This window comes from Paramisgurnus dabryanus, chromosome 20 (assembly GCF_030506205.2).
Source record: "Paramisgurnus dabryanus chromosome 20, PD_genome_1.1, whole genome shotgun sequence".
Taxonomy (NCBI): Eukaryota; Metazoa; Chordata; class Actinopteri; order Cypriniformes; family Cobitidae; genus Paramisgurnus; species Paramisgurnus dabryanus.
In genome coordinates, this window is record NC_133356.1 from 4358036 (window position 1) to 4383047 (window position 25012).

Here is a 25012-nt window from a genome sequence, read left to right on the forward strand (position 1 = left end):
AAGCATTGGAAAAAATACATTTATTTACAGAAATTAACCAGGAAGCTATAATTTCAGAATCCGTATCTGTACAACGCATCCATTTATACAACATATATGATCTGTATTTGGCATTATGCTTTGAAAACAAAAAAAAAAAACTTATGCAGAACAACCTATTAACATACTTGATTTCAAATCATGATGAAAATGTAAAATCACATTTATACACTGCCAAGTCGTTCAACTCGTGCAGAAATACTCTATAGTAACACCTTTAAGCATTTGCTATCAATAATCTGTGTTTTACCTGTATGAACAAATAAGTCATATGTGAAAAAGCAAATTATAGAATAAATCACTCGATGAGGATCGCTCATCATCACATACATATAACCAACTCACTGTAGTGTACCGCAACTAATGACCTTTAAAAACAAAGTTATGTATACTATGCATTTCCATACTGCTTTCAATATATTATCAGATATTTCACAGTTACAAGAGAGAGATGTCCAACAAAAGATCAAAATAAAAATCCAACATTTGGCATGTTCACCCAAATACACCTGTACCACGTGGTCTTTAAAACGACGCATTGTATTGGTGTAATAAAAAAAGGCCACTATCTCTAAAAAGATAATTTTTTCAGTAAATCAGTGTTGATAGCAACAATTATGATGCATTAGGTGCCAATAATTTTAATAATGAAGTGATCATTCAGCGAAGCAGAGCAAAGTCTCAAAAAAGCATGGCTATTCTGAATGGTGTTTGTTTGTTTGTTAATTTGTGTTCATTTAAATGATAAAATTGTGATTCCCTTAAACTTAGATATCAATAACCCAAAATGAACACAGTTGGATTATCAGATGCATTATGTGAAAGCAGGACAAGATTCCCAAAATTATAAAGAAAAGTCCAGGTGATATTTTATTGTGACATCAAAAAAAGTATTTTGAAGAAAAAGAAGCTTATTTTTAAGACCATTATTTTTTTGCATTGTGACACAACATTAACACAAAGTATTCAAATAATCGGTTACCGAATTAGTATTCCATTGCCATGAAAATGTCACAATGCCAAAAAATACCTAATGGTCCATTTTTAAATCTGCTTTATTGCAAATCTATCTTTTGAGTTTAAGCTAAAGCCTGGACATTTTTACATGAGTTATCCAACAACAGCCACATAAAATTGTTTACATATTTTTTTGCAAATGCAAATATCTGATTTACCCATTTCTGTCTGCATTAATATTACAGCATAATGCATTTATTAGACTGTTAAACTGTTAATGAGAAAAAAAAACCATCAGCAAAAGTGCTTCATGATTGGGTAACGTGGAGTCATACATTGAGCATTTCCAATCCGTCCAATCGGTTATAAAAACAACCACTTCTTAATAATAAAAAAACTTCTTGCAGTTATTTTCTTAAAACACCAAACCTCATAAAATGAGTAGCACACGACTTCCCAAAATCTGGTATCAAACAGAAAAATGCAGCTGAATTTCTGATCACATTCAAAACCCACGTCACAATCTCAAGGAGGAGTCTGTGAAAATATTGTAATGCACCACAGCTGTGTCTCTTAAAGCCATTTGAATCCCAATGATGATTGATGGATGCATGATGATCAGGCTTCTTCCACCTCGGGAAAATTAAGGATCTTGCGATGAGCTTGTCGGAGATACTGTTGCTGTTTGAAGTAAACTTTAAACATCCCTTTAATGGCCACAAATGCGATGCCACCCTGAGACAAAGAGAGAGAGAGAGAGATGATAATGCATGTGCACGTATCACAGGAATACATTATCTTCACTGCCTGTGAAAACCCAGCTCAAGTATTTTTTGTGATTACTAATAAATTAATACAAAATAAAATTAGATTATGAGACGTTATCCTGGATTTCACATTTTTTCTGAGGTCCTTCATACCAGAATTGTCCTCTGAAGGTTGGAGTTGACGCTGCTAAACATCAGTTTTCCCACGATGGTGGCGATGGTAGGGAACACGAGCGCTCCGCACAGGATCCGTGTGGCCGACACGTGATCAGCCAGGGGACTGGCCTCCGCCGGGATCCTGGGGACCGGACAGCCGATGCCTGCACATGACAACAGATTTGGTTACGGCCACTACCATATACACATTTATCATCCACACAATATCGACCACCAACCTACCTGGGAAAATACTGTTGAGGATCTGAAGCTTATTGGAGTATTTCCTCCAAAGGCGGAGCACGTAATCTTCCCAGCGAATCATCTTGCCCAGAATTAGCATGACTGGGATGGTGGGCAGGCCGATCAGCAGGAAGAGAGGATCGGCTCGTTCCATCACATCGAGACCTTCCTTATGACCCACAACCTGACAGACAGAGAACGAGAATGAACAAATGTAGTGTATATTAGGATTAGTTAATTTTCTTAAAAAAAATCCAGATAATTTACTCACCACCATGTCATCCAAAATGTTGATGTCTTTCTTTGTTCAGTCGAGAAGAGATTATGTTTTTTGAGGAAAACATTCCAGGATTATACTTTAATGGACCCCAACACTTAATAGTTTTAATGCAGTTTAAAATTGACATTAATTTGTATCATTCGACATACAACAACGTCGGAACGGTCCTCTTTCTCCACACTTGTAAACACTGGGGCGTAGTTTGGATGCGTCATCCGTGACCGCTTGATGTGATGAAGTATTATGCGTGGTTGGGCTGGCGCGTCACAGGACCGGAAGAAGACGAGAAGTTGTGTTTTAAAAGTGCATTTTTTTTTTTTTTTTTTGCAAAAAACGACAATTGTTTTGCTAGATAAGACCCTTATGCCTCGTTTGGGATCGTTTAGAGTCCTTTGAAACGGCAATTTTAAACTGCATTAAAACTGTTACGTGTTGGGGTCCATTAAAGTCCATTAAAATGAGAAAAATCCTGGAATGACTAAACAAAGAAAGACATCAACATTTTGGATGACATGGGGGTGAGTAAATTATCTGGATTTTGAATGGACTAATCCTTTAAGTAGGGATGTTCATATATACCAGTTAACCGAAGGTAAGAATTTATGACTGATTAATATTATCAGTTAAAAGAAAAAATTGTTAACGCACAATGCCCACTTTGGTAAATGAAAAAGAGACAATCCCTCTTTGGATATTAACGCTTTCTCTGACAGCATTTAAAAAAAAAGCATTTTTATGATTTTCACAAAAGTTTAATGCCTTCCAGAAAACGTTCGTCTTTAAATATATAAACATACAATATATCACATGAAAAAATATTTTATCAGATATGTGCGTGTACCATATTTTTCCACTGGCAGCACGACTAACATGGCAGGGCATCTCCGGGTTCAAGGTCAGATATTATATTTCATAAAAGTCTTATTTAAAAATGGCAAAACAACCTGTTCTTTAGTAAAAATTAATAATCTAACCATGACCTTAGAATAGAAAATGTAACTAAATCAAGGCTTTGGGGAATCGAGACATTCCTACAATTTAATATTAAAATCTTATCAGTTAACGATTAATGTTCAGTAAACAAGCTGCGGTTGTCGGTCAGGAAAATTAACTGAAATGAACATCATTATCTGTAAGTGATCATGTGTCCAACCTGCATAACCGTAACAGCCCCGTATGTGACGGCCGTCCAGTAAATGGATCCCACCATGATACCAGCAGCAGCAAACGGGCAAGCCTTTGAGATCAACCTGTCTGCCAGATCCAGAACATAGACCACGGGCCCTACATAGAGACAGAGAGAAAGATTATTAATCAAACGATCCCTGATCTCTCTGTGAGATTTAGTGCCCGTCCCTGTAGCTCAAAAGGTAAAGCATTAAATTAGCAGTGCAAAAGGTTGTGGGTTCAAATCTCAAAGAACAAACGCACACACTAATGTAATAACGTATAGGCTGAATGCACTTGTAAGTTGTTTTGTATAAAAGCATCTGCAAAATGTATGAAATTGTGAGTTTCTGTCTGTCCAGCAGGGGGCAGAATGTGGAATTAATCCTCTTCTGAATTAATCATTGTTAAGTTAAAAAAAGGAATGGCAAAATAAGTCCCCAGACTGTGATGAACACTTTAAAAAGTTTTAAACGCAGTCTCATATGGCACAGGTATTTCCACTATAACGAGTTGTTAAATGATCTGGGAATAAAAGTCTGACTGACCTCAGCTGTATGAAATATTCTTTGAATCAGTCATGAAAGCAATGAGGAAGCACCCTGGAGTGACATTCATGAGGAAATCATCAAACATTTATCGCAGACAACCAGCGCCTATAAATATCATCCACTGCTGGGGATGTCTGGAAAATCTTTTTTTTCCCACTTTCAATCTCAAATGGACTGACTTTCATTTCTACCTTTATTATTCACAAAGCATTTAATAAAAACACTGAATAAACTAAACTGAGCACTATTATTATTACTATGAGTAGGCGACAATGCAACATTCATTATGGCCGCTCTGGCCATGTTAGTCCCGCCATCCAGTTAAAATAACCAATCATGTTTTAGCGCAATCTGAATTTAAGAAACAAATGTTTTGGTACAGTTTTGGTCAGAAATATGTTTAGAGATATCGGTATTTCCCCATTCAAGTAGATAGGACTTGACTGAAATAACAATAGACATGTTTCCATAGACACGTCATTTGTCCACTCCATATATTTAGACGCGTCCGCCATATTAGAACGATCCTAATGCCTACGTCACTCACTCACTTTTCAGGATACACTGAGCAGCCTCTGGTTGTAAACCTTGCACAGATTTATATTCCCCCCAAAAAATAGGATAACTTTTCACTGGTGAGAATGTGTTTTTTGTATATTTATTAACTTCATATTAGATGTTTTTAAAGACAGTAACTTTTTAATTGTGTTTAGTTGTGTTATGTAACACATTCATCTTGGTGTATTTTGTAAGCAGTTGTAATGTTTGGGTCTACACAACAGCATGTAACATTTGATAATTATATGCATGCGTATTAGGGATGGGCATTCGATTAAATTTTTTTAGTCAATTGTCGGGAGAATTAACGATCGACTATCGATTAATCATTAATTTTTTATAATAAATAACAATTATTTAACTTATTATTCAAAAATGTTGAATACAAAAATACAGCTTGTTTTCCTCCATGAGACCTTTATTACAAGATCAACTTGTGGCAAACAGTTAAACTACATTTAGTTAGACAAACGTACCATATTATGCGCTTGAATATGCGGCGCTCTAAAGCAGCGGAACCTGCAGCTGCGAGCCACATTCTTAAACAGAGACCTCATTTGTTCAAAAAAATCATGACCTCTTCATGATTATTTTTTTGAAATCAAAACGGAAGGTCACAGATAACGGAGTATGGTGTCAAATATTGCACCCTGGTGGTAAAATGTTGAATTGCTGCCACACAGTGAAATTCATTTAATTGCTTCAAGACACACGCTACGCTAGGCAACGCAACCTGCATTAGATAAAAAAAAGTATTCGATTAATCAATAACAAATTAACGTCATCGACTAAATTCTTAACGATCAATTATCGATCGTCGATTAATCATGCCCATCCCTAATGCGTATTAGTACGGTTGTGTCAGCTTGCTCTCGAGTAGTTGCACACCGGCTTGGCAGGGTTGCCAGATTTGTGTAACAATCAAATCTATCCCAATGACATTTTCCGAAATAACAAAACTGTACTTTATTAATAACATAATATTACCTTAATATTAACACTGATGAACAAAATCTTCTGCATGTAACATGTGGAAAAACAATCAACGTCAACAGTTTTAAAGTAATCAGATTACGCAGGAAACCGTAGACTTGGCAACACTGGCCGTTCCAATATGGCAAACGACTTGCGTATTATTATCTTTATATTTTATTATATTATTATCTTTGATTAATATTTAAATTTTTTCATGATCTGAAACATTTAAGTGTGACATGCAAAAAAAATTAGGAAGGGGGCCAACACTTTCACACCACTGTATGTAACTTGCAAACATAGCCGCCTAGTGAAACAACTTCCCAAAAGAGACTTCGGTTTTAATCCATTATTGTAAATAAAACTGTAGCTCTTCAAAACTCCAGCACAAATTTAGTGTTAAACTACGGATTTGTGGTTTTATTTATTAAAGAGCACCTATTTTCCGATTCACAATTGTACATTTCCTTGCGAAAGGACAATGACGCGAGTTATCATCTCCAACGTAAATCTTTTTTCTTGGACAACAACAAACACACGGATTGTAGGCAACAGTTTACTTCCTGTGATTGGTGATGTAGTCAAGACCGACATTATCATAATTCCTCCTGCTTCGGACTTTAAGATGCGTTTACACTTGGCATTAACATGCGTTTTCGTCGATCGGATCACAAGTGGACGACGTTAATGCCAGGTGTAAACGGTGTTCAAAACATTTTGAGCTCGTCCACTTTCAACCACATCCAGAGGTAGTCGAAACCACTTTCGATCGGATCGCTTTGGAGTTGCGGAACGCATATGTGGTTGAATGTGTTCGAACAGCCACACGCGACCGCCTTGTCTCCGCCCATTTATCTAATCTGAGGTATTAAACACAAGTTTTACATCTTTTTTTTACTTCTGGCATGAACATACGGTGAACAGCGCTATTTTTAACCTTTCATTGATAAAACTAAAGCGGAGGATCTCCGTAGTTTCGTTTTGAAAGCGTGTGAAAGTTGCGCGATCCTATTTCATCAATTGCGTTGAAAATTCAGAGAAAGCTCTTACATACATACACACGTACAAAACTCTGTGCAGCATGTTTACTTGCTAAACAAGCAGTGGACTCCGACATAATATTAGTTTGCGTCCATAAAAACTCATAATTACTAGATTTACAGCAGAGAGACTCGCCCACCGTCTCACAGACCACCCCCTCACAGTATTCAGGACAGATGCGGTCGAAAGTGGACAAAAGAGACGGATTTGAATACCAGGTGTAAACGTAATGTGTCTCTCTCGTCCACTTGTGATCCGATCGATGAAAACACATCTTAATACCAAGTGTAAACAGCCCCATAGCCTGTAAGTTAACTCCTGTCAGCAACCGAATCTTTCAAACATGCTAATGAGCTTCACATTTCCGGCTGACATCAGAGGTATTAGGGCCAATTACAACGTACAGATAAGCTGGCCAATCAGGGACGCAGAGATTTTCAAATCGATGAGTTTTGTACAAAATCAATGCGTTTGAGGAAGGTAGGATATCTGGGGTTACAAAAATGTACGGTATGTGGAAAATAATGTGTTTTTCGAACCATAAAACACGCAAACACATTGTATTACACCAAATACACAAAATAACGTTGTTTTTAAAAATGAAATAGGTGCACTTTAAAACCGTTTCCTCCATTCGTGGGTAAAATGTGATCTGAATGTGTTTTGACAAGTTTGGTTAGATTGTAGGCTGAAATGAGGATTTGTGAAACAATCCGGTTACTGTTCTGTGGCGTGAAGCCTGAAGTTGAGCGGGTCATATCTAATGGGTATCTGGCAAAAGGACGAACTCGACCATCTCTGCCGTTGGCTACAAATTCCATTATTAAGAGGATTCAAATTGAAACTCCACTCAGCAGGAATGTAATTCGGCAGTGTTTTGCCTCTCCAGCTCAACGTCTCCGCCAGGGAACAAGAACTTACTGTTCTGCACAAACTCTTTACAATGCCAAGCTGCATAAAACCAACTTCAATGTGATGTCATCATCATACTGGTTTGAGAAACATCTTGAAGAGTCGAGCTGAACATTTGGGTTAGGAACAGAAGACAGATGTTTTTCTTCATATTTTCAGATAAATGTGATTTATTATAATTTATAAATAGTAATTTATTAGATAATTTATTAATTATTATTATTTTCAGAAAATTATGTTCCTCTAAATTACTGTCTGGCCATATAAATAGAAAGCGATAAATGGGTTAAAAATGGAAATTAAAATGATGAAATTAAAATTATTTAATAGACTACTGCATCCACAATGACACTCAGGGTGTTTACATGCGCGTCTTACTCCGATTACGCTTAATAAACTGATAACGTGTAAAGGTCACGTAAACGCATAAACAGTTTTCTTTTATTTGGAGAAAGGGCTAAAGCAAAATCTGATCGCCACAGGTAGATTTCTGCCTATAGACAGTATGGTATGCATATGACGTCACCGTCAGCAAGAGGGACTGTGGTTACGCCCACTGAGTGGCAAAAGACAGAGCGGCAGCATTTGAGTACAGCGTGACATCGGCGAAAACTCTGTGAAAATGTGTCGAAATGGAAAAAAGCTCGTGCGCGATAGACTGTACTAACAGATTAACAAGAATTCGGAGCTATCGTTTTACAGACTGACAAAAAACATCAGAACAAAGACATTTATACAGGTTTGTAACAACATGAAAGTGAGAAAAGGATGAAAAAGTTTTGTTTATGTGTGCATGTCTCCACGTGTAAAAGATAAACGTCACAATTAGAAGTAAAGGTAGATAGTCAGCAAATATTGTTGCAGTTCGAGTTAAATATCACATCTCAACTTTTTACTGTCTTAAGTGGAAATCCGTATGAGGAAAAGTGACCTGGCGGGAGGGGTTCTAGCATACCATTCACATCGCTTGTGGTCCGCATAGCTTTGACACGCTGTTACATTTTGGGAGAGGTGCACATCAGGCTATGCCAAAGGCTATTGCGTAGGGTTTGAGTCTCTGCGTAGGCTACACCATACGATCAACACAGAAGTATAAAGCCCGCTTAAATGTAAAGAAATGTAACAAAGTCTGCTTTCGACTCATGCTGTCGACTCAAAAATTAACAGATTTCCCGCAGGCTTTTTAAATGACTACACTGTAAAAAAAACTAAGTTATGTCAATTATTAACAAGTCAAAAACGTTAACATTTTAGGTTCAAATTAATTGCATAAACTGCATCCCATGTAAAAGCAGTTTTCGGTGTAGCCAGTTTGTTAATTTGCATGTAAACAGGTTTCTATAATAAGCATATTTTTGACAGATGGGTCAGTGACAAAAACGGTTTGGCAAGATGAGAAATTCAAAAATCTTTTAAAAAGCTTGTTTTAGAAGCATGCACCAGGTTTATTTCAATGCACAAAGTGTATTTATGTTGATTTTATGCAATAAAAAATTATATTTGCACCATTTTTACTGAAAGTTAAGACTGATTGGACCTGAAAATGTCAAACGGTGTTACCGCCAATTGCACCAAAGAATGAGAAATATTAAATATGTTATCCACCTTGATTGCATGTAAGCGTAATCATCAAAAATAATAACAATAATAATAATAATAATATTTTTTAAATATCATTTTATTAGTTATTTCTAAATGTAAATTTTTATGCGTTTTTGTAATATTTGTCCTGACATATGCTCCAAACAGCTCGGTTTTCTAAATAAACTTTGACAAATGTTGTAAAAATGTATGTAAATATCATATTACACTAAACTAGATATTTTTTATGAATATATTTATATTTTCATTTGAAAACTACTAGTTACACCAATTGACACAGACCGGTTAACACCACACTGACATTTTTGCAATTATCCCCTAAATATTCTTTCAAAATGAAATAAAACCAGAAAATTTAGACTTTGTCCTCAAAAAAAAAAAAAAATGCATGCAAGTAATCTGCCAATGCGTTTTGAAATTTTAACCCCTTTACATTTAATTGAACCATACGAACACAAAATAATTAACGTCACGTCATTGACCCAGATATCTGCTTATTTTGTGCATGTAAACGCACTCATCATTTAGCTTTTTATAACCTACACGACGACCTGCAAAACCAAAACTGATCTGGAAATGGGATGAAATATGACTGTGTGAAATGAAATGAAACGGTGTGAAGTACACGGTATTGCACTGCAACAAAGGTAAAATCTGAACACAATGTCCTGTCTGTGTGATGTGAGAGGACGAGCTGTCCAATGGTGTCTGTCAACTCCAAATCTATTTCTTCTTACGCAGGGATGATTTTCCCACCGAGAAAAACATATTGTGCTTTCTTTTATTTAATGTAAATGTGATTGAGATTAAATCACAGTCTGAAATAACTTATGAAGTATAACAACAATCTTGTTATAAATAGCTTTATTATCTAATAATAAAAATTGATATAATCATTTAATAGAAGCTCTCTTTAATTAATTTATAGTCATGCATTTGGCAGACACTTTTACATATTTACGATTATACATATTTGCGCTACTAATGCAATGCTTTACCACTGAGATACAGGAGTTTAAAAACTATTGTTCATGCATGTCCACTTCCATGTTTGCACTATGTTTGTTGTGACCAGCTAGTTAGTTGTGTTATTAGTTATGATTTTCTTAGATCGTATTCAATTCAGATCAAAAGCATGCAAAATCTGAGCCTCTCATAATCGTGATAAAACTGGAAAACTTCTTTTTTTATCTCTCTCTTTCTCTCACTCCTGAAGTTTGAAAGTTGAACAGGAAATATGATTGATGCAATATTACAGCTGGCTACCGTCACCCTGACAACCGTATCCCAGAATAAACCCATTGCTATGGAAAGAAAGAGTATGGGATGATGACAGTCTGGGCCTCAGGAGAAGCAGTCAAAGTGAAGATGCACTCAATAACCCGATCGATTTACATAAGATCAGAAATACAAGAGGATGAAAACTGACATTTAGTTTCAATAGCAGAAGATTTACAACTAAATCACAATAGTCATAATCAAAAGAGGGATTTGCTTGAATTGGGATTGACGTACAAAACATTTTCATGCCCATCAGTTCATCACAATGACTTCAGTCGTGTTTCATTGTTACAGGATCATTTGGGCTTCACAAAAGCATTGCATTATTCACAATGTGAAAGTGAAAGCATGTCAAACATCTCCAGAATGTCAGATGTGATGTGCAGTATGTGAACTGCTGGTTATGAGCCAGGGTAGCCTGACGTTGTCATACTCCAAATTCTAGTCAGAATTTGAGTCTGATACCGCTCCATTGGCCTGTGATTATGGGGCGTGTTTCAACCGACCAGGAAAAAAATGCTTTGGCACTCAATTCGATAGACCTACAACCAATCAGAGCAACGGAGTGTGTAACATATGTTACAAATGCCTTAATCGCGTTTCCTCTTTTTAAAATCAATGCCCTGTCGATATCTTGTAGAACAGACTCGATGGCAGAATCCACACATCTGAATTTTCCAGCAGCAGCCATTTTGTTGTAAACATATTCAACACACGCACTCTTTGGTGACGTGGTTGATTACGTTACTTTTGATCATCTGTCCATCATCGTATAAAGCCCGCCCTGACAATTTGATTGGTTCGACCAGCTCTGGGTTGAGCATAGTTGCGCCACAATTAGGGCCGGGCGATTAATCGAAATCGAACCGCAATCGCGATGTGCAACGTTGCGATTAGCAAATCGTGAAAGGATGCGATATGATGCGATTTGAGAAATATGCAGAGAGGCTTTGTGACAGTCTTAGCGAGTGCAAGTATGGCTGTGCTTTCTCCGTGAGAGGCACGTCAACCAAAACAGCGCTTCTCCTAAACTGACAAGGGGTTTCAATTTAAAGCATGCCCGCAGCCTGTGTCTCTCAATGCTTATTAAATACTCGTGCCTGGTTCCGCATTGCAAGACTTTGCGCGCGCGTCTTCCACAACAGACAAGGTGTTTAAACTTGACGCACACGCGCAGCCTGTGTCTCTATGCTTATTAAATACTCACGCCTGTCTCCGCAAGTCCGCATCGCAAGTCTTCACGCCCGCATCTCCCAAAACGTATGATGCGATAAAACTTTACAAACACACACGCCCAACAATGCTTACAAGCCTGGCTCCGTATTTAAAACAAACTAAAATACAATTTAACCGGGTTGCTAATCTCACGTACTTGAATGAAATGACATGACATTGAACGCATTTGGATTTTATATTCATTTTAAAAATCCCAAATGTAGCTATTTAATATTTTGATAGTTATGAAGTTGAGTATTACAGTTCTTTGTTTACAAAAAACAATCATGCATTCAAATCTTTCTAGTAAAACTCAGTCACCCATTTCAATATTTTAACTTAAGTTGCAGCTATAATGAACTCACTTATTTAAATACTGTTACAGTGTTAGTCCAAGCTAAAGACCATTTTAAATTTCATACAATAAGAAGTGTTAATTATATTCTTAATTTCTTTGTTTTTGTTTTCTTATTTTCACAAAAAAACAAAACAAACAAAAAACATAAGAATACAGTTCAATCACCAGACCCATAAGCAGTATCAGTAAGATCTAACCATCTAAAGAGGCAGATCCACATTGCATCTGCTACAAAATTTAATCGCAAATCGAATCGCAATCGCAATTCCTGGCAGAAAAGGTGCAATTAGATATTTTCCCTAAATCGCACAGCCCTAGCCACAATGGAGAGACACCATATCGAACTTCCTGACCTGAAATGTTGTGGGCGGAGCTAACACTGTAATTGTGCCCCTTTCTGTGAAATTAACAGGTTAAAGTCTCAATCTAAGAGTGAGATTTGGAGCATCAGAGTTTGATTGCAATTATATTTCCATATGTTCTTTACATTATGCAAGATACTCTTTTCTATATAAGAGTAAATCACAAAAAAATGACTTTAGCTGGGTCACAAATATTTTCATTTGAATCCACATTAAGTCTTAATAATGTCTATTTTTTATTTTAAATGGCAAAATCAAATGTTAGAGATGGTCAATTAGTAGTAGATTTTTTATCATTTTTGGATTCCCAGAGAGTAGATGACTCTGGGATGGATTTGGGTTTCACTAACCCAAACTCTTCCCACTGGATTAATAAATGTTTCTTTTAGGTATGTTTATATGCCACCAAATAATCAGTTTGAATGAGATTGAGGTCGATCAGGTGCAAATTTTGATCGTATTGGTGGTGTAGTCCTGTGATCTGTAATCCGATCATTAGTAGAAAAGTATGCATGTAAATTAATCGTAGTGTTTCCCCAATCGGATGCAAAAATACATTGTGCACATGGGGAGAAGAAGTTCACGTCTTATATTTACCTCTTATTTACGCATCACATGATTCTCGTCACAGAAACATGCAAGAGCAAGGCAATGGCAACACGCAATATTTAAGGCAATGAACAACTTTCCAACTCAACTTTGACTTTCTACATTTATGCAGAGATAAAGCGTGAACTTGACGAGAGATCCTGTGCGCTCTGTTGCCAAATCTTCTGCTTTTTGCGGACTTCAGTTTTGGTCTCTTTTCAAACTGTTTTAGCGAGTTGTTTTTTTTCTGCGGGTTAAAGATGAAAGGATTTCATTGATTAGTTATTGGTATTTGGGCTGTGAATAGTCATCGGGATGCTTTTGGACTAGTTTTGAATGTCCATTGGGTTGGTTTTGATATGCAAATCTGGCAACCCTGGTTGTGCGCTTGCCCAGACATTCGGTTCGGATTATATAGAATTTCTAGATTGCAATGTTTAGGGTGCATGTAAACTTTACTGTGGTAACCTGCAATCGGATTAAATTTAGTCGGATTGCATGTAAACATAGCCTTGTTGGGCTGATCAGGATGCACAAAGTTTGGATAACAGAAGTCATTTAAAGGCGGGGTGCATGATTTTTGAAAAAGACTTTGGAAAAGGGAGTCGGGCTGAGTACCAAAAAACACTTGTAGCCAATCAGCAGTAAGGGGCGTGTCTACTAACCAACATCGTTGCCTGGGTTGCGTATGTGTGGGGCGGGTCTATCAAAAGAAGGTTTAGATTCTATTGGGGTAGGGGCGTGTTGTTTAGGTGATTTCAAATATCAACATTGGCGTTTAGAGATCATGCACCCCGCCTCTAACATTAAAAATCCAACTTTAGCAGCCCTTATGAACTAAATTGACGCAATGTGTCATATATTTTGTCATACCGAGCTTAGGGAACACAATGAGGTACTCCGCGTTGCATTGTGGGCAGGTGACGCGTGCTGTGCTGTTGCCTCTCTGTTTTTCATCCACCCAGCGTTGCAGACACGACTGGTGAACCCACTTAGTGGAACCGCGACATCGGCACGGACGCACCCACTCGGCAGTACGGTCGTCTTCATCTGTGGCGAAACACACCCAACAACTCCTGAAACAGACACACGAATGCACACATGAGACCATCATCTCACACTGTATGTGTTTATAAAAATATAAATACACTGAAAAAATTCAATACAGATGCCCAAGTTATTTTTATAGGCCAACTGTGATGATAAGAAAGAAGAGCAAGAGTAAACAAAAAGTAGTGTAGGTCACCAAACCAAAATGAAACTATGTATGATAGTCGATCTGTATGATGATGTCATCATTTGGTCATAAAACTAACAGCTCCATTAAACCCGAACAGAAACGAAACATCATTTTCTGTATCCTAAAGGCGAGCTGTCTTTAAGTTTAATGGTATTGGAACCAGTGTTAATGTGCCATATTTAGACCGCAGTAGGATGGAGACGGTGTCCAGCATCACTGCGGCAAATGTCTAATGAAAACCCTGTAAATGATCCATGTCAATGTTTTGCAGGATGAGAGACAGAGACCGTCGGCCCTTCTCTCAGGTTCCTGTACGAGTTTTTCCATTCTGCATCTTTTGAATTAAACATGAGGGATGCAGGACCGCTCAGGTGACGGAGAACAGCGATGTGCCCTTGATCATGGATCTCCTGTGACTATCTGAGTGATATATGAACAATGACAGAACCTTTAGATCAATGTAAAGATCCAAACTTGATCAAGTCTGATTCTCTTCTAAAAAAAAAGCAAGCATCGCAGATGTAGGCTGAATTTGAATTCGCTGGATGAAACGAGAGCAGCACGAGCCAGGCTGGAGATCTCCAGAGGAGAAGAGCTACGGGCTGCGACAGCTCTCCATGTTCTCCTGTTCCTGTAACCCTGCCTTCATCATGACAGCCACAAGAAACACAATCAATCCTGTGAAACCCAATCCATCATCATCCTCATCCCCGCTCCAGCAAACACACACACAACATGCTTAAGAGCGGTCTTCATTAAGGTGTACCGTCAAGCTCAGACAACCAGATTATCAGCTTATAAAGGAGGTGAAACAAATCGTGATGTGAAACACTATCTGATGTACGCTTGTTTCCCTTTACTGTACAAGGGTAAGGTTTCACACACACTTTATGTTATCTGCAATAAAACACATATGCGGTATTAGCTTACAATAGGATGATGATTTGTTATTTATTCTCAAATGAATTCCATATCAAAAATAAATATTTTAAAGCAGCAATATTTTCAACCCAAAAAGTTACATAAGCAAAAAAAGTACGTAAATGTCTCCTTAAAGAGCGGGTTTAACAGTATTTCATGCATTCTGACTTATTAATACAGTTGAATTCCTCATGCTAAACATAGGCAAAGTGTCAAAAAAGCAATTGGACGTGTGGCAGAGTATTCTCACCTTGCCAGTTTTTGGGTACATCTTACGTATTATGGGTAGACGTTACGCATCATTACTTTATGGGCATTTCTCCCGGAAAAGCATAACCAAGAATAACCTTAAAATAATGTTTTGAGCGGTCATGTCCGATTTCACAAGAAATGTCAGACTGGTCTCATCCCACGTAAAGAAAAGTATGTAAAGTAACCTGCAATTGAATGCTTCAAACAGAGATGGCGACAGAGAGGCAAAAGTTACAGACTGCAGCTTTATTTGCTATTAACTGAACAATAATAGTTTACTTTACAGTAAGGATTCACCAATGCATAGGCCTGTAATACCATCCTCTCTGGACTATAAGCCGCACGAGAGTATAAACCGCATCATTCAAAAATGCGTCATTAAGACGAAATAACATATAAGTCACAGTAGACTATACGTCGCGTTTATTTAGAAAATTATTTCACAAAATCCAAGCCAAAAAACAGTCATTTAATCTGGAAAGGCAAGTTATTCAACTAAACAATAGCAGACAAAACAGCAGGCTGAATAGATGTACGTATAGTATAGTTTAGTCTGTACGTTAAAGTAATATTATCAGTTATTTATTACACGGCTCTCTGGAATGCTTGATTCTGATTGGTCAGTATAGACATTTGCAGGTTCGTTCTTTTCAAATAATAACCGCTCCAAAGTAATAACGCATAGCCGGTACTACTTGTACGATTAAAATCGCTCCGCGCCAATAAAGATTACTGTTTGGCGCCATCTTGTGACAAACACTGGACAACCACAATTAAGAATGGAACATTTTGACATTAATTTTAACATGTTTGGAAAAAACAAAACATTTAAACAGTGGATAGAAGAACGAACAATCCATTGAATTACATAAATACTGCAGCAGCATAATGGCGGACTCTCATGTCTGTAGACGGTAATGATGTCTCTTGCCTCATAAATGTCAAAATTAATTCATACTGACTTACAAGGCGCTCCTTAGAATAAGACGCTGCACCAGCCGGGTTATGAAAAAAAACGCAGCTTATAGACCGAAAAATGCGCTCGGAATCTGAAGATAACAGCAACTTCTCCCACAATTGTTTAAAAACACCCAAAGATTGGAGTATATTACATCCTGACAATCGAAAAGGGGGGCATCAGAACTCTTTATGCTGTGTGATTATTTTGAATTGGGAGACTATCGCTGGGTTTTTTTCATCCAAAAGTGAAGGAAATCTTTTCAAAATTAGCAAAAAAGAAAAACAAACAAATGCGAATAAGGTACTTTCCATCAAATTGTTCAAGCGAATAATGGTGGTATTGGTAATCAACAGTATATAAAACAAGGCATGCTTGGATAATGGAGACAGAAATGCATGTAGTCATGATGGGGCAAGTTATTCATTTATTAGCAGTGCAGCTTGTAATTGCCAAACTAAATGCTGTGCACAGAAGAAGGAATGCAACATTTTTTTATGTAGGCACTAACAGCAAAGGCACTGCGAAGACGTCGAGCCCCATATATGGTAAAGACAACGACAGCGAAAACAGCTAGACGATCAGTCATGCAAGTTTGACGTTCGCTCGCTACGTCGGAATTTATTTGGCAACTGCGTTTCCTTCTCCCATTATTCACAATTAGTCTTTTTTGCTTAAGTTAATTAATTACTTTTTTGTGAATTAAGGGATTTTTATTTGAAATTTGGCACTTCCATCACTCATTTTTGATGCAATACTTCAAAATGTGCATAAAATCATTTTGATGAAAACATGTCAACAGAATTGCAATTTGTACACTCAGATGTCAGGTATCGGAATCGATAGATGTCATTCTAAGTAATTAAAAATCAGTGTCGACACAGACATTTCATATAGGTCCCCCCCTAGTTCACAGATATCATTCTGACTTGAAATGTAGGCTAATAAAAGTTATTTATCCTTTTAACCCTTATCACTTATCAAGCACTAGGGCTAATAATATTTTTACTATTTGTATAACCACAATAAATAAATATTCAGACTCTGTTCAAACTGAATTAGGTTTCAGCACCATTTGTGCTAATATTTAACATTCTCAAAATATCCTGGCAGACATTTTCCATTATATTCCAGGAACATTGCTGCAAAAATCCTTCACTGTTTCCCATCAAACGGTCTTCTTGACCTATAGATTTCCATTACTGCTTTAGATCTTGCAAAAATTTGTCTCTAATGTCCATGAGATCGCATCAGCGGGTCAGAAAGTCGATACTGCTCACCTCTTTTTACCTGTTTGGAGCCCGGTTACTCAACACAGTAAAACAATCTGGCGAGGGGGTCTTTGGACCTGATAACCCTAAATATCCTGAACACTAAAGCCCTTCCACTGGCTACTACTGCACAAGATGAGACGTGAGGGTTAATAATTGGTTAAAGACCTACAGTATGCAAACCCATAGGATATTATGTGGCTGCTTTGCAGTTTCTAAGGTGGTTTAAATGCTCTATGCATCATGTTTTAGGCACTTGCTTGGTGGTTGTAAGGATAATCTGGGGTTATAACATTTGAGAGGTTTATTCCAATCCGTAAGTTTATGCAAAAAGTAATAGACAAAGAAGTTCTCCAGTATGGTCATGTTCTTAATGCTACACAGGTCAGACTGCATTTAAACAGGCATTAAACTCTCAGCACAATGAGCTTATTCATCTGACCGCGGTCACATGACTGTGGGAAACTGAAAGATCTTCCAGCCAACATTTAGCGGGAGAAAGTTTCATCAGCAGGGAGCCCAGCATCAGAGGTATCGGAGATCCGTCCTGTTTCTAGCACATCCTGACAAAAAGAAATACAAATGGGGCACCAAGAACGATAACTACAACAACAACATTATCGTACACACTGACGGACGATGTTAGGGCGCACTTACATTTGGCATGGCGCCGATTGTCCCCACAAACTTGCACGCGCACTGTATTTTGTTCGATCCAAGCACGCATTCGTCATTAAGGATGCAACTTTTTTAAAGAAAACAGGAAGTAAAGCTTTCTCTCAGAACAATAGAGCCCCGTAAGAGTAAGTTTGTGGTGATCCATGCTTGCGTCTCCCCTCATCTAACCAAAACATTTTTATTTTCAACCAAGGATTTGTTCCAGATCTCAGTTTAGCAACTAGTTAGACAGATGCGCAACCATGACAACGCGTGTGCGTCCAATAAAACCATTTACATATCTACCTGCGTTTGGGCTAAAACTGAACTATGGTGTGACGTGTGTAAATAACAGGTCAGTGAGACTTTAATGAGATCAGCACCAGCTACATCAGAGCTCATGTTACTTCAGTCCCTGTGCTTCCAGTGAAGCCACTCATCTTCAGTTTCTATATTTGTACTTTGAGGAGGGGTCTGTGGTGGCCTACTGCTGATTCATAAACACACATGCTCTCTTTCCCTGCGGTCAGAGTCACAAGATCCATCCAGAAGATCACGTTTCACCACCAATGTATGAATCGGACAGGAAGATGAAATTCATGTGCTACACCCAATTAGGAGCGTTTCTGAAAAGCCGATGGTCATAAAAACACATTTCTGCTTTGGTGCAGTAGTGCAAGTTATATATTAACAATATATAATATTCGGTTTATATGCTAAAATATCTGAGAAACCACGACAGAGACGTTTTTAGTTAAATCATGCAGAGGATAAAGCAAATAATTCTACCGATTTATGTTCCTAACTGGTTCGTAATGCAATCGTCATGGGTTTGATCCAGAGTTGACAAACACTTCCTTAAGTGTTTCGCATGTTTGCGGATATTTTTTTTTAAAGGAGGGAAAAACTCTGTTTATAAAAATACCCATGTATGTGTGGACTAGGCCTTGGTTTAAAGCGGACATTTACAAGACTTTTTCAGATGTCGAATAAGTCTTTGGTGTCCCCAGAGTACATATGTGAAGTTTTAGCTCAAAATACCATATAGATAATTTATTATATCATGTTAAAATTGCCACTTTGTAGGTTTGATCAAAAAGGTGCCGTTATTGGGTGTGTCCTTTAAAATGCAAATGAGCTGATGGCACCCAGCAAGCAAAAACCAAGACGTTGAAATGACGGCTAACTATAGACCCAATATAGACCGGCTATGAGTAACCCGCTTTTACCCTAAATAGCTTTGAATTTGGTTACATGCCATTTATGCCAAGATAACTGGAAGATGTTTGATATTCCAACATGTAGGCAAAGTCAACAGGTGTTCAAGGTGTTTGCTTTCATTTGTTTTAAACTTATACGTATCGTCTATTCTTGGGCTATGGTAGACGTCTATTAGATTTTCACTGACAGCCCAAATTTAGCCTGGTTTTAGCCCAAATTGCTTGCTGGGCAGTGCCGTGTTTGGTAAGTAAAGATTAAGGGGCGGTTATCCCCTTCTGACATCACAGGGGGAGGCAAATTTCAATGAACTTTTTTTCATATGGGTGATTCTCGCGAAATTAGACTTATGAGGTGTCATGAAACATTTTGATAAAAAATGTAAATGCAAAGTAAGAGTATCAAAATCTCTTCATGTACTATTTTGCACATGATTTCAAATGACATCACATAAACCAATTTTCCACATTTAAGGGGGAATTTTTCATTACCGCAATGTGTCCAATGGTGCTTTGACATGGAATATTTATAATTAAAAAATCTAAAAAATAAAAAGCTTCAGTGCATGTTATACTTTAAACATTTACAGTAAAGAAACATGTGGTATTTGGTGATCATTGGTAAATGTAGAGACAATAATAAGGAATATAAATGTGTCCAAGAAAAATTCTTTCATCCTACGCAACAATTTTCAATCATTGTTTAAGCCCTCAAGGAACTAACATTTTCAAAAAAAAAATATTGTTGGAAGGGACGTAATTGACTGTGACACTCAAGATGGCTACCAGGTAAGCAGTTATTATTTTTTCTCTCCAGATAAAAGTTGAAATTTTGTTTGTCATAGTACCTAGACAACTTTTTAGTTCTCATACGAAACATGAGTTTGTAAATGCATACATTTAATGTAATATCAAGTTGCGGTAATGATCATTTTGATAATGATTATATAAAAAAAATGTAAATTATTTTATAGGAAATATTTTTTAAATCCTCTAAAAATAATGGTTATAGTAAGTTCAGACCTTAATCTTATATGTGCAAAAAAATTGGCTTCATAAAAATCAAGATGACGCGGACCGTCTCGCGCACATCCGGACAGACGTTCGTTGATGGCCTCTGACCCTGACCATAAACAACTCTCTTTTTCTACAAACGGAGAAAGACGACGCAAAACCAAAACTTTCTGAAAAGCATCCTGCTTTAGAGATGACCACTGTGGTAGATGAAACGGAGACAATCTGCCCTTTGGATATTAATCCTCTGGACCGATCGCGTGCTTTTTAATAAGGTAATGTTGCGAGAATATCTGATAATGTATGAATCCTGGTTTGTTGTTGATCTGTCGCTGCTGTTTGCACGTTCAAATTAAATGTTTTGTTTTTACTAGTTCACAGACAACCGTCAACTGTATTTTTACTCAATGACAATTTCATATTAAAATCTTATAAGTTAACGGTTAATGTTCGGTTTAGAAGCTACGGTTGTCGGTCGGGAAAATTAACTGATATGAGCATCCCTACTTCTGATCAACCTTTATAGAGACCACCGATCAAACTTCATAAAACGTTTATCTGCCGATAATGATCGCCGCCCGATCAGTCAAAGCACCATTACTGAAATTGGTCCAGATCCTCATCTAGGGACCAAAATATCACTGAGACTTGGCAGTGGGTTCTTTGATCTCGGTGCCAGAACACCTTATTAACCACGTACCAACTTCTTGGCAACCACACAGCAACACCCTAGCAACCATCCCCAACATCACTCACAGTGTCAGTAAAACGACACCAACAAAGGTCCAAATTATGGTGGAAAACATATTCCAACCGGATTCAGGCACACATTAAACAGGACAGCTTGTTTTATCCATGCTGACGTGGGAACCTGTCCCACACTCGGTGGGAAAGACAAAAGGTAGAGAAAGTAAGGTGTAAAAAACAGCCAAAATAAATGAAGCTGGCTTTCTGAATACAAACGAGAACAAAAGGATGATAGAGAGTCTGCCACGTAAAGGTCAGACAGGATTTAAGCATGACCTCGTCTTTTCAAACGATGAGGAGCTGCATTGCAGAGGGAGCGTCTGCGGGTGGCGGGCCGTGATAAGACCTCTGTTTGCCGTGTGCGAGCGTCTGATAGAGCCGTGTCCTAGAGTAGGACTATCTGTTTCCACACAGACCTGTGAGGGTGATCGTCTCAATGACGGACATTGGAGACGGATGCAGGAAATGCGAGTTAGCGGCACATTTCAGGCAGATGAGAGGAGCTTTCATCGTAACAATTGTCTAGCGACTTGCCATTAGCGCAGAAGACTGGCAGAAGTCAAAGAGTTTCCTTTTAATACAATTACATTTTCAGGGCTTGACGTGTAATGTAATTGTGCACTTGGTGGAATATTTTCCACACCATCTCAAGTTTGTTTATTATCTACAATTTCTCTCTCCAGAAACCATGCTTGGGCTAGTTTATGATCGGATCAGAAAAAAATGAACATTGCGTACCGTTACAATAAGCTGGAAAACCATTTCAGTTTTGTTGCTGATAGTGGGAAGCTCCTTGATCTCGGTTTCATTCCAGTTTGCACACAGCAAAAAATGAGTTTCTTATTTAGTATTTTCATCATGTTTTTTAGTACAAATATCAAGATTCTTAAATCAAGATGCATTTTCTTAATGAGCAAAATAAACTATGAAAATAAGTCTAGTTTTTAGACAAAAAACAACATACAATTTAAGTTAATTTATGCTTCTAACAAGCAAAAAAATCTGCCAATGGGGTAAGAAAAACAGGGTTCCCACACCTTAGTTAACTTCAAATTCAAGGACCTTTCAAGGACTTTCCAGCTCCAATACCTTTAAATTCAAGGACTATTTAGCGGAGACACATTTCAAGAGGGAACAAGGTATCATCGTGTTACCTTTTAAGATACATTGTTACAGTTCCCTTTTGAGGGAACTCGTGCTGCGTCACTGTGGTGACACTTTGGGGACGCCTCCAGGGGTAAGTGTGTCCGAATGTGTATACCAAATTCAACCAATGGTGAGGCTTAACGACAAAGACAGGGTGACGCGGGAGTCAGGAAGTATATCGCTATCTGAAATATTGCCAAAGACGGCATTACAGGGACGCATGAAGTATGGCAAGGGAGACGCAGCGTCTTGTTCCCTTCTCAGGGAACAACAGCAAAAAAGGTAACCAGAGACGTTTTCATGTGTCAAACACAACAATGCAAAAAAGCATTTTGGTATGAATCAACATTGGCATACAGAAGATATAAACATTTAAAGCGAACAGTTTAGCACGTGTGCTTAAAAAGTCTAGAATTTTTATGATATTATCCTACACTACACAGGGAATAATATTGATTTTTTCCAGAAAACTTCTTGCATAAAATATATTCAAGCACTTTCAGTGACCTGTATCCATACATATCCATACTTCCCAGGGCCTTGAATATTTTCCCTCAGATTCCCTCAGGGACCCGTGGGAACCCTGAAAAAAATATTTTTTCTAAAACACTTAATTTAAGAAAAAAAAATATTTTTTTGCTTGTTTTAAGCACAAATTTACTTAAATTGTAATTCTTTTTGGGTTTACGAAAGAGCAATAGTAATATGGGTGTATGCCTTGGCAAGCACTTAACTCGTCAATTAAGAGAAAACGCTTCCCAGTCAATGACTAGTTTTTCCGGCAATCCGTATTTCCGATAAAAATGATAAAAACATTTAGCTTGTAATGCACCGTAATGTAAATCTTGTTTTCGAGTGAAATGACAGACCTGATCACTCATGTCAAACCAGCACCTACCTACAATTCAGTTATCTGGTTTATTTTGTGAGCATTTGCCCTCTAGCAAACAGGAGTCTGTTCAGTGGAAAAACAAGTACAAGGTCAGGACACAAAACAGCTCAGATACATTTCTGAAACGTATATAGGTATTTCTATTTAATAAAAACCTGTGATTATTTGGAAGAGAAGAGAGAGTATTGCCTTTCTACTTTCTGAAATCTCCTCAAAAAACAATCTGTAAAAACTGCCCATAACAACAGTGTCATTTACTAGGTTAACATTCAGTTTCATTGTGCTCATGATATTACAGATCAACAACCCCCAAAGCCATGTGCACCCACAAGACAAACACTATTGCTAATTTTATAGCTTTATATCTGTTGCAGGTGTGGTCTATGATGATAACACATGAAAACACACACAATTTATAACTCTTGCCCCTTTTACAACATTTACAATAACATACCCACTATGAAAGTCACTGAGTCAAGTCACTGCACTTGAATTAATATTTAAATACATGTTTCGAAAGTACAGCCATGAGTCTGCATGTGACACGTATGATGAAATCATAGGCCGCATTTACACTGCCTGTTTTGAGTGACTCAATTCCAATGTTTCACGAGTATGCATTATTTTTGGAAATACGCACACCTGACTTGTCAAATGTCTTAACCACCAGATTAATGTCTTACGAATGTCTGTGGTAACCATGGTATAAGCAGAATAATTAACTTGTGCCGCAATACCACCTTGGGAGTGCATTTTTTTTTCCGAATAATTCAACGACTCGTCGTGAACTATTCCTTACATAATGCATACTTTTTTTAAACTCACTAACCTACCCATAAAGGCTATTTTTATTTTTTACACACACAATATGACTGATAAACATGGCATTGTTACAGCATGTTGCCATTTAACAATAATACCAAGGAATGTGTGAAGGTCAAAGTTGAACCCGAGGCATAGATGCAGAAAAATATTTTAAGTGACAGAACATAAAAGGCACAAAGTAAATAAATATAAAGACTTTAAGACGTTGTCAAAGCAAGACACGCCCACAATCAGTGACGTCACCTCGCGGCTAGCTAGCTAACAAGCGTCTCTCCTTACCAAACTATGCCAAAAATCTCTAATCAATCACCACAATAGTTCGTTAACAACATCTATACATCGTTAAGAATATCAATATCGGAAAAAAGTGTATATATATTTACTGGCATGTTGACGTGTTGCTTATATTAGTCGTTTGTTTACATTCAGTTTTATACTCACCTATCTACGATCTGCTGCATCACGACCGCTCCCTCTTCTGACATATTTGCATAAGTTCACACCCTATATTAATAAATAATAACTAAACTTAACTATAATAACTATTAATACTAATAGCGGATTAATCGTCAGGCCGCGGTGAATCTGCACACCGTACTGCACGCGAGACGCGAGACACGAGACGCTTACTGACAAAAAACAATTGCAGGTATCCGCTTAAAGGTGACTAAAATAAACTATTATTATTATAATCTGCCCTATTTATGAATTATCATAAATGTTTGCATTTCCAGAAACACGCAACGACTCCATTGACTGCGCGAAAGGACGCGACACCGCGCATGTGGGCGAGCGCTTCTCTCGCAGGACCAAGATGCAT

At 37.6% G+C, this 25012-nt stretch overlaps 1 protein-coding gene across 1 annotated transcript; it reads right to left on the reverse strand.

Annotated features, from left to right (window-relative positions):
* Positions 1 to 25010, reverse strand: marchf5 (membrane-associated ring finger (C3HC4) 5). Its single transcript, XM_065296083.2, has 6 exons — positions 24634 to 25010; positions 13926 to 14128; positions 3596 to 3726; positions 2163 to 2346; positions 1917 to 2083; positions 1 to 1731 (listed from the first exon to the last, which is right to left on the reverse strand). The coding sequence occupies exons 1-6, from the start codon at positions 24675 to 24677 to the stop codon at positions 1615 to 1617; spliced, it is 846 nt and encodes a 281-aa protein (XP_065152155.1). The 5' UTR covers positions 24678 to 25010; the 3' UTR covers positions 1 to 1614.
* Between the last annotated feature and the right edge of the window lie 2 nt (positions 25011 to 25012).

What these genes read in the sequence shown, in the direction of transcription:
- marchf5 (XM_065296083.2), bottom strand. Translation starts at nt 24,677, where the DNA reads ATGTCAGAAGAGGGAGCGGTCGTGATGCAGCAGATCGTAGATAG. An exon ending in CATTGTGTTCCCTAAGCTCG is followed by an intron (nt 3,727 to 13,925) that starts GTATGACAAAAT and finishes GTCTCTATGTAG; the next exon opens with GGCCCGTGGTCTATGTTCTG. An exon ending in CCTCAACAGTATTTTCCCAG is followed by an intron (nt 2,084 to 2,162) that starts GTAGGTTGGTGG and finishes TGTCATGTGCAG; the next exon opens with GCATCGGCTGTCCGGTCCCC.